The sequence below is a fragment of the Garra rufa genome, chromosome 4, assembly GCF_049309525.1.
Source record: "Garra rufa chromosome 4, GarRuf1.0, whole genome shotgun sequence".
Lineage (NCBI taxonomy): Eukaryota > Metazoa > Chordata > Actinopteri > Cypriniformes > Cyprinidae > Garra > Garra rufa.
Window position 1 is genome coordinate 21,032,403 of NC_133364.1, and position 11,606 is coordinate 21,044,008.

General features: G+C 36.6%; 1 protein-coding gene across 1 annotated transcript in view; it reads right to left on the reverse strand.

Moving 5' to 3' along the window:
• The window catches only part of snd1 (staphylococcal nuclease and tudor domain containing 1), a 234,779-nt gene that overhangs the window by 150,527 nt on the left and 72,646 nt on the right, over positions 1-11,606 (reverse strand). Inside the window, exon 15 of the mRNA XM_073838844.1 lies at positions 6,553-6,694. Coding sequence (XP_073694945.1) covers positions 6,553-6,694 — 142 coding nt within the window. The remainder of the gene's footprint in view (positions 1-6,552; positions 6,695-11,606) is intronic.

Here is an 11,606-nt window from a genome sequence, read left to right on the forward strand (position 1 = left end):
CATCTGTTGAAGCGCCGCGACACTGCAAGCCGCAATGATATCGCTCGTCCTGTAGGAGAAGATGCATTTAAACAGGAAAGGGAGCGGAAGAAAATAAGAAAGCGAGCAATGAAGCATTTCTGCCCTTTTAATGCGGTAACCTTTGCTGGCGCGCCTGTGGGTGGAGAGGCTTTCACCATAGCAACACTAATAGGGAACTGTGTGCTGTAATGGAGGGTTGAGTGACAGGAAGCACGCCTGTCTCTCTCTCCTTCTCTTTCGGCGAGGCTTTGGCATTGTCTGACCTTTCAACCACTGAAGGCAGAGGGTCCTGTTGATTGGGCGGCTGCGTTCTGTGGTCTAATTTAGTACTGAGCTCATTCATGCAACAATCATGTGGAGAAACTGTCTGTCTGAATGGACACACACACACACAGAGAGAGACAAACCCACATCCTATGTAATGAAAAGATGTTGTGATGGGAAAGGTATTCCTTTGTGGAAACTTGTTTAATTAATTACATATCTAAACGAGTTCAAAAGTTTACATACAGCTGTCAGAATATGGAAAATGTTAATTATTTTACCAAAATAAGAGGCACATATAGCCCACAAGAGGAAATAACCTCTGAATTTATAAAAATGACCCCGTTCATAAGTTTACATCCCCTTGATTCTTAACACTATGTTCTTACCTGAATGTTCCAAAGCTGTGCTATTTTGTTTAGTGATAGTTGTTCATGAGTCCCTTGTTTGTCCTGAACAGTTAAACTGTTCCCACAAAGGTCCCACAAAGTCTTTGGTTTTCAAGCATTTTTGTGTATTTGAACCCTTTCCAACAATGACTGTATGATTTTGAGATCCATCTTTTCACAGTGAGGACAGCTAAAGGACTCATGCAACTATTACAGAAGGTTCAAATGCTCACTGATGCTCCAGAAGGAAAAAACAGGCCGGGGGTGAAAACTTTTGAACAGAATGAAGGTGTACATTTTTCTTCTTTTGCCTAAATACCATACTTTTTCCATTTAGTACTGCCCTTCAGAGACTACAGAAGATGGTTACATGTTTCCCAGAAGACAAAATAAGTTAAATTTAACCTGATCTACAAATTTAAAAAGCTCTTAACGCATGGTTTTAATACACAGAACACAGTATTAAGAATCAAGGGGGTGTAAAGTTTTGAACATGTCATTTTTATAAATTCAACTATTGTTTTCTCTTGTGGACTATATGTAAACATCTTTTATGTGAAATCTCTTATTCAGGTCAGTACTAAATAAACAATAACGTGCATTTTGTATGATCCCTCTTATTTGAGTAAAATAAGTAACATTTTGCAAAATCTGAAAGGGGGTGTAAACTTTTGACATCAACTATATATTATAGATCATTGCCTTCAACTGTTTTTAAACAAAGCTAATTGTGAAATTAATATAAACTAAAAATAAGATTCTGCCATCTTTGCTTAAAGTTACACTTGACTTAATAAACTAATTGTATTATTTATGTTTTGGTCAAAGATATTTTTATTATAATGTAATATAGTTTTATATAATCTAATCTAAATAAATTGAGGAAAAACAAACCAATATCAATTTTTACAGCATAAAACATTTGTAAAAATGTATATTGTATATTACTCAAAAAAAGTAAAATGAATGTAAACTTGACCAGTTGTTGGATATTCCAAAAGAATAAATTTTCACCAAAGAATGCTACTGACACTGCTTTATTTTAAGCTGAATATAGTTCAAGAACTTCATTTCCACAAGGTCAAAAGAGCAAAAAGTTACAGTTACAGCATCTACTAGCAGTTGACAAGCCAAACATTGACCCGTTGGATCCACACAGATGTGAGACTTGCAACATGCAACCATAACATCATAAAATAAAAAATAGAGTCCAGAGGAAGGCCTGCAGGTAATCAAACACAATCTACACTGGTGAGTTTATGGCGCACTGCCCTGTATGTCGTAAAGTCAATAACCTCTTGAACTGCTAAAGCTCTTTCATATGTGCTGTAGCGCATATGAAAGACCCTTGTGCTGTCAGTCTTTTCCTTTTTCTGACAGAAAAATGGCTTCCACAAGCACTCAAACAAGACTAGAAGCATCAGAAAGAGCTGTGCCAGGAGAACAGATCCCAAAGTACCCATGACGGTGAAAAATGGGGATCATTTTCAACCCAAACCAAAAAACTACGAGCTGAATCTGACTCATAAACCCTCAAACAAACTGCTTCACGAAACATCCCAGCCTACATGATCAAATCTCACATAATCGAGAAAAAAAGACGAGGAAAAAAAGGCATCAGAAAAATGAATCACTTCAGAAAATAAGAAAAAGCTGAGAGTGATAAGGAAAGGTTTTCTGTCCGAAATCTCTCAGAGGAAGAAACCGAAGAGAAAAAAAAAATTAATTACAAAAGGAACAAATGGAGGAAGGAAAACACAAAAGACACACTCAGGAACAAATGACCAAATTAATTGAAATATCTCCAATGACGATATGCACAATTAAGCACGGTGGGGGTGGAGGGTGTTTGTTCTCCGCTGGGGAAAGGAGAGACAAATAAATGGAAGGATGGAGGGATGCAGAAATAGATGGGCGTCTCTCCATTACGTTTTCAGGGTGAATAATTGGACCGGATGGTGAGAGGACAGAAATAAACTACTCAGAAATAACACAAATCAGTCAGCTGCTTGTTCCGAGTGATATGGAGAGAGGTTGGAGAGGTCGGGGTTGGAAGGGCACTGATGTCCGTCAGGAAGAAATTGAGCGACCACAAGAAAGCGGCAGTCTCTTTATGTAGTCTAATGAAGCTTGAATGTTTGTGCAAGCTATATACAGTTCCCAAGTTGTATGAAACAAGCAAATAGGCAAAATGCCACCCACCATTGATCCAGAATAGATTTGATTGGTCGGAATAAGTTTAGTTAGTTCTTTTTGGCACCCAATTAAAGATCCTAAAATGTAGTTTTCTGATGTATTTTAGGGGTTCAAGGGTCATGCCATGGACAACAAATATGATGATACCCAAAAAAACTACAGGAGCTATATGGAAAATGTTACTGTTTTATTATAACGTAAACTAAATTTCAAATTCAGTACATTTTAATGTTTTTATTTAGTTATTAATAATGCTCTTGGTGTTTGATAATGTGGTAATACTTCATAAGAGTCCACCCAAACGTCACCTTTTTTTTAAAGGTACTGTATGTAATTTTTTGACTGTACTGAAGCATAACAATGCTATACACTACCAGTCAAAAGTTTTTGAACAGTAGGTTTTTTAATGTTTTTAATGAAGTCTCTTCTGCTCACCAAGCCTGCATTTATTTGAGCAGCAAAAGCAGTAATATTGTGAAATATTTTTGCTATTTAAAATAACTGCTTTCTATTTGAATATATTTTTAAAACATATGCTGATTTGCTGTTCAAAAAAAAAAACATTATTATTATTATCATCATTATTTTAAACAGTTGAGTACTTTTTTCAGGTTTCTTTGAATAGAAAGATCCAAATATCAGCATTTATCTTAAATAAAAAGCTAATGTAATATTACACACTATACCATTCAAGAGCTTGGAGTCAGTATTTATTTTTTAATTTTTTTGCTAAATACTTTTAATTAGCAAGGATGCTTTAAAACACATTTATAATGTTACAAAAGATTTCGATTTCAAATAAATGCTGTATTTCTGAACTTCCTATTTATCAAAGAAACAATGATTTCTGAAGGATCATGTAACTGGATAAATAATTTTTATATATATTCAAATAGAAAACAGATATTTTAAATAGTACAAATATTTCAACATTTTACTGTCTTTGCTGTACTTTGGATTAAATAAATGCAGCCTTGGTAAGCAGAAGAGACTTTAAAAAACATTAAAAATCTTAGTGTTCAAAAACTTTTGACTGGTAGTATATGTTTGCAGACTTGTTCTCCAGAAAATAACACCATGGCCAGATATTCAGCTTTGAAATGTGCATTCCATGTTAGAATGTCTGTTTTTGGACTGTGTGATTCCACGCACTGTCAGTTCACCCAATAGGATTTCAACACCTTGGGTTGCCAATTGACGGAAAATACACAGTATTGCCAGCGTTAAAGCCAGCAACTTAACTGGGTCAGAGATCGCAGATTCTACCCACCCGAAATGTCTTAGCATCCATCTAAAAAAGCTTCATGACCAGAGACATATTAAACATGGATAAAACAACTCATCACCTAACACTATAAGGCTCATTTGCTAACATTGGCACCTTTCACACACAGTCTTTACTGGTAAATTACCGTTAAGAGATCATGTGCGAACAGGACCTTTTCAAAAATACCGTTATGAGAAGCTGTAACATTACCAGTAAATTACCGGTAATTTGCTCTTTGTGAACACAGAACAAGATTACCAGTATAAAGCATAAGAGTTCAGAAGGTGTTGACATAAGATATAAGTCTAATCTTACTCCACGCTGTGTAGTTTGATTTTGAGTCATCGAATTTAATGTATCTGGGCCAAAAGCAGCTGCATGAATGTTAACATTTGACACAAATTAAAACGTCAATAAAAACACTGAACGTGTTTAACCCTCCATGTTTACAAACACAACAGAAAGCACAGAAATTTAGGGGTCATTGCCAGTTAATGAGATCACTGAATTTACCGGCATTTTGAAACTGATGTGTGAATGGCGCTTTACCGGTAAAAAACAAAACGTAGTTGCCTGTGTGAACAGGGCATTTTAGTATTTACCGGTTAAGATGTTCCGGTAATTTTACAACAATTTACTGGTATTACATTTCTTGGTGCATCTGGCAACCTGCATAAAACAACGCTCTCCAATATGTTGAATTTGCAGTACTCATTTCAACCACTACCTATTAATATTACATACTGTGCCTTTAAAGCATTTTTTATAATCTCAGTTAATGTTAGTTAATAAAATTACTCAGTCTATTCATACTGTATTACTATTTTTAAAAACATATTCATACCATACCATTCAAAGGCCTGTTTTTTTTTTTTTTATAAAATAACGTTAATTAATTAAATTTAAATTTATTCAACAAAGACAAATTAAAGTGATCCAAAAAGTCAGTTAAACAGATATAATGTTGCAAAAGATTACAATAAAAGGCTGTTTTTGGAACTTTCTATTCATCAGATAATCCTGAAAAACAGTGATAATACATTTTTCCTAAATTAGTATATTAGTAGATTTTTTTAAAGATCATGTGACACTAAATAATGGCGCAATCGCAAGAATGAATCAAATTGAAATTGAAAATAAAATAGAAAATAGTTACTTTAATATGTAGTAATGTCAAAATATTAGTTTCTGCTCTGTTTCTAACCAAGTAAATGGAGCCGTGACTACTTACAAAAACCTTCTAAAGTCCAAACTTTTCAACATTAGTGTGAACCCTAAAATGAAAATGTTAAAAAAAAGCAAAAGGTTACAGAAAACAACACCCGAAATCACAAAAATCTATAAAAATGTCAAAGGGTGAAGGATTTGGCAACACACCTGCAAATGCGCTAGTGAGAATGGCAATTGGCTACATGCAGAGCGCTGATTAAAGGTCAAAAGTCACAGATGCTCCACCACCATCCCTGATGTGCAGCAGTGCTATCTGTACCTGCCCAGATACTTTCACACAAGCATGTCCACATATATGTTCCACACAGAGAGGGCGAGGAAACTCAAGGGGAAGAACAGATGCTGAGTAGCAAGACCTCACAGCCAGCAAATATGACACTTAACCTTCCATCAGATTGAGCCCTTCAGATCTCCATCTTGCCTTCGGGAGGTCAGAAGCATAGACAAAACACCTGCACAAAGATCAGCTCTCCGGGCCTCCCAGAAAACACCAGCCTCCACAGGTCAGAGTGGAAGGACAGAAGCTATTCAGTCTCAAAAATCTACTAGCAGACCATCTTGAGGAGACAGAAACCCCTTCCACAAAAGGCATCTCACTGTCAAGCTTGAGGCAAGGAAATGTGAAGACACTTTTAAGAAAGCGTGTATGAATTATTAAAAGAATAGTTCTTACAAAAATGAAAATTCTGTCATCATTTACTCAATACCTGTATGACTTTTTCATCCAAGGAACACAAAACCACTTAATTACAGCAGAATTTTATGTTCACAATTGTGATTATGGTTGATTTCAAGGCAAGATTTTCAGTGAATAGCTTTTCAGTTTTTTAATGGCTTTGGAAGTAATAAAGCAAGTCATATGAAGCAGTTTTATGGTGTTTTTTGGAGTTTCACTGCCCCTGGTCACCAACCACTTTTATTGTACACACAAAAGAAGCTTGAACATTCAACTGAACTTTTCCTTTGTTGTACCACCGAAGAAAAAAGTCATCTAACACCTAATGGAATGAGAAAATTATGACAGAAATTTCATTTTTTAGGTGAACTCTTCTAGAAATATTAGAGAACAGAACAAAATAGAAAGTGTTAGACTAGTGGTGCAACAGCGGTCAGCTGCCACATTGTGGTCGTTATGCGGTCACAGATGGCGGTGTGGTTGACAGACCGAAGCCGACTGACACTTACCAGCGAGCAGGAAGGTGATGAGACATGTTTCTTTGGGCATGTAGAGCTTGAGTCTAGAGCCACTGAACACGTACTCCACCACAGCCTCCGAGCGGCCCGCTCTCTGCAGGAATGGCAAGAACTGTTTCGCCTTCTGTGTCTCCTGTGCAAGAATAGAGAGGAAGAAAAAAAAAAATCAGTAAAAGCATAAAAATAAATGCAGGTATATGCGTTTTATTTCCTTTCCTTTTTCCACCCAGCTAATACACTAGTGTTTAGGGTTGTTCCGATTCCGATACTAGTATCGGAAATGCCGCCGATACCACAAAAAAAATCTAGCATCGGAATCGGCGAGTACTTGAACCCACGTACCGATCCGATACCCTTTTCTTAAGATATAAGTTATTCCCGCTAGCAAATCAGAAGCCAGTTCTTCTTCGCGGCTCAGAATGCAAACAGTGTTGCCACAAGCAACCACTGTTTAGAGCAGCGAAGAAGAAATACAAATGTGCTAGCAGTTTGTCCGCTAAAACGGCGGCATGTCTCATATGTAGGGCTTTATGATTTCTGCAATGCAGAAAACACGGACGGAATCGCGGAATCCAGTCTAAATGGAATTTACAGTTTAACGCGGAACGTCACGGAATTTGTCAAAGTTTGATGCATTAATCAAAGGTAGTTCATTACACTTAAATCAAATCGTGATATGGACTAATATTAAGCCGAAAACCGACTGTTTAAATATGAATTAATGCGTGGTTCTGTGTTAATGAATTGTACAGGCGCGTGGTTTGTTTACTCCTTGTACTGAAGCGCGCGGGACACTTGCGGTAATATTAAAGGGCTCCAGACTGTGACCAATTTTTCTGCCAGTGTTACTAATTTTCGTGAGCGGTCACACTGGCGCAACCACCGCGTTGTTCAACTCATAAGCTCTGCCATTTCTGTCTCAGATGAGAAACATAAAATGGCACGCGAAACGAAAGTGAAACTAACACGACACGTTTGAGCTGCTCAGCGCTGACCGTTTATCAGCTTGGACTGCAATGCAAACAAACTTGCACAAACCCCGAACAGCTTTATTCGGGAGCCAACGTTGATTTTGCAACACTGTTACTGCTGCGAGATGCAGTGAGGAGAATTTGAAAATGCCGCACAATGAATAAGGTTGCTGCGAGATCTAGTGAGAATCTTTCAAATTCTGGCCAAAATTCTCTGTTATAAACAGGGCTGATGTACGTCAGAAAACCAGATTATTAATACTAACTATATGAAAAAATATTACTGTCAAATGTATGTCATATAATAAAAATACTCTAGTTCACTGTATATATCACTGTATATTTGTTTTATTAAGGAATAAGTCTGAAGCACACAATAAAATAATTTATTAGTATTATCTACAGCTATATACAATTACACACCCAGGTATCGGATTAGTACTCGGTATCGGCAGATACCCCGAGCCCAGGTATCGGAATCGGGAAGGAAAAAAGGGTATCGGAACATCTCTACTAGTGTTAATTTCTAAAACAAAAACTATGACGAAAAATGACAATGGCAAGATGAAAATCAGTCAACATGCAATATCGCTGATGATAAAAGAAAACTAAAATGTATTAAAAAATAAAAAAACACTTCAAAAACACAATCTCTTTTCATTGTCATCAAAAAAGGAGACAAAATATGATTGGGAACTGCTGTACATGCCTCTACTATGCGAGATTTGATGTGCGGTTGCCAGATACAAAGAGTTCAAATCTGCAAATCAGAGCTTTTCTGCCAAGCGGCAACCTCCCGCTCTCTCCATTGAAACCAACACGGAAGTGACTTAAACTGCAATTCATCGACTGGCCGCTAGAGACTGGCTGCAAAAGGGAGTCAATCCCATTGACTCCCCATGTTAAAATGGCCAACTTTACAGCAGAAAAAAGTATGTTTACAGCCTGGTACAAAAAGTTGCCCTTCATGTCACCTGTGAGGGGGGTGAATTTTTTTTATAACTCATCCGTTTAAGTTATATTAAGCCTTAAAGTTCTGCATAATTAAGGGCGTGGCCACTTGAGTGACAGGGGGATTGCCGCTGCTGTCGCCACTGTCGCGCTAGACGGGCGTGGTTTCAGCAACCAGCTCCACCCACGCCCCGCCTATTTGCCCATTTTTGATTATCCGGGAGTGACGCGCGGTGACGCGATTCCAAGATGGCGACAGTCGACTCCCACCCACTATAGGCTTCAAAAACGCTCTTCAGAAACCTACGGGTGACGTCACGGACACTACGTTCATATTTTTACAGTCTATGTTCTCTGCCCAGTGCTTTGCATAATTTTAGCAACATGGCAACCATGTGTACATGCTCGCTCTTCATTATGAAAGCATGAAGGCCTATTTTTTTGTTTGTTTAACCAGTTTTCATAATATAGACAGAGAGAGTGCGCAAGTCTTTGATATTAATTTATATAATAAATAGCCTATAATAAATCAATTCAAAACAATAGGTGAGGTAACAAATCATGTGTATTTGACATTCTATTAATTTGTGCTTATTGGTGAAAGGACAATACCAGAAATGCAACAATAAATTTGCATAAATTTCCATTCCACCACTGAATAAAAAAATCAAAAGGTAATTGCTACTTTTTAACTCACAATTCAGGGGTTTTTTTTCTAGCAATTGCGATCTCAGAGTTCTTTTTTTCTCAGAACTGCATGACAAACTTGCAATTCTGACTTTGTATCTCCGAAATGTGAGACATAAACTCATTTGTGAGATATAAACTCAACAACAATTGAGACATTTTCTCAGAATTGCAAGTTTATATCTGAAGTCTTAGTCACATTTTTGTCATTCTGTATAATATAGAAGTCCGTTTCCGCCACCGAATAAAAATAAGAAAAGGTAATTGTGACTTCTCACAATTTAGATTTTTTTTCCTCAGAAATGAATGAATAAAGTCTTTTTTTAAACTTATTTTCTTGCAAAAAAAGTTTGTATTTTATTTTATATCTCACATTTCTGATTTAATAACTTTCAATTGCAAGACATGCAATTGAAAGTTATTAAATCAGAACTGTGAGATATAAACTCACAATCCTGAGAAGATTTCAGTCTTTTTCCCCCTTAAAATTAGGCTTTATAACTCACAATTGCGAGTTTACAGCTCACAATTCTAAAAAAAAAAAAAAAAAAAAAAAGTCAGAATTACAAAATACAAACTTTTTTGCGAGAAAATAAGTTTAAAAAAAAGACTTTATTCATTCACTTCTGAGGAAAAAAAATCGAAATTGTGAGAAGTCACAATTACCTTTTCTTATTTTTATTCAGTGGCGGAAACGGACTTCTATATTATACAGAATGACAAAAATGTGACTAAGACTTCATGAACAAAAACTAAACTACAATGCTCTAGTTGACTACAACTTCATTAAAAAAAAAAAAAAGGAAAAGTCTGACTAAATGTAACAACTAATAAATTGATAATTTGACACAGAACTAAAGGCCATTGCACACTAAGTGCGAAATTTCCAAATATGTTTTTTCGCGCTTTTTTTGTCATATTCGTCATCCTTTCCAATCAAAATGCTTGTTACAGATGCGAAAATGCTGAAAATCTAACCTGATCCGAATTTATGACAGACGAATATTTCGGAAGCAGTGTTTAAACTCTATTGACATAACGTCAGGTCTTATTAATTTTTTAACATGCAAAAAATTCAGACGGAAATTTCAGACTTCGTGTGCAATGACCTTAAGACTAAAACTAATTTTAAAGACTATGACTAAATTTAAAAAATGGCTGACAAAATTAACACAGCATTACACTTCAACAGTTAGCAATCTTGATTAGTTAGGTGTTGTATTGATGGCACGATTAAATGCATCAATAATAATTATGCAATATAAAAAATGCATTCATTAATGCTATATTTGAATACAATTGCCATAAAATAGCACCCTTATGTATTTATTTACCACATCACATTTTTAAACAAAATATTGCAAATGTGCCTTCAGTGGCTACCTTGGCTGGTTTCCTTACATTACTTTAGAAACTTTTGATTTGTAATTCAAATGTGGACTGGAAAAAGACAGGCCAAGTGGAAGATAACAGTTTGTGACACTGTGAGCCATTATGGGAGTAGGGCAGCTCTATTTCAAGAGCGTCCTGACCAAGGGTGTACTTTTCCAAGTGAGATTGGCCATCTCTCTTTGTTTGACAGGTGAGGGTTTGGTGTACAACAGAGACACTTCAGATTTCACTTTAAATATTGCTGCTTCCTGTGACTCAGCACACCAGGGCCGCCCACTGCAGCTGGAAATACAGCCATGACCCACACGAAGAATAAGAAAGCAAAAGAGAAAGGAGGAGACAAAAGAAAACAAACACATCCAAAGATAAATGGTCCTTTCAGACCAACGACATAGTCCCAATCCAAACGACATTACTCTGACTGTCAGTCATATAACGAGGGAATCTTGTTTCTGGATGAGAAATGAGAATGTTACCGTTTGAGAGTGACACTCTCTTTTCTCTCACTCTAAATGCCTCCTACACAAACTCGGGTATAAATAACATCCCGAAAAAGTTCGCAGACACTTCATTAAAACCTGAGGAGCTCATTCATAAAAGCAGAGATGAGACAGAGAGAGAGAGTTGAGGAGAGGTGAACAGGAAGTCAGCGGATGTTCAACGTCAGTTGCTTCACACACCAAGTAACAAGCCTGTCACCCAGCAAATGACATTTACAAGCTAAGTAAAATTTAATCTTCATTTGGTAAGACACCCAAACAGGACTCGCCTAAAACAACTTCAGAGCTACGCGCATGATGGCTTTATGGGAGGAAGGACTATTTTTAGAGGGGTGTTCATTAATTTAATGGGCAGGGCCGTAATGCAGCAATAAATCAGCTGTCATAGGATGAAGCTTTAACATCAAATTTTGAGAGAGGATTCTGGGATATAGAAGACGATGGTTAAGACGTTCAACATTCAGAACATACTGCCACGTGTCATGCTAAGGCCAAGACTAATTATTTTTTGCACTTTCACACGTTTGATACTTGATTTTGAAGT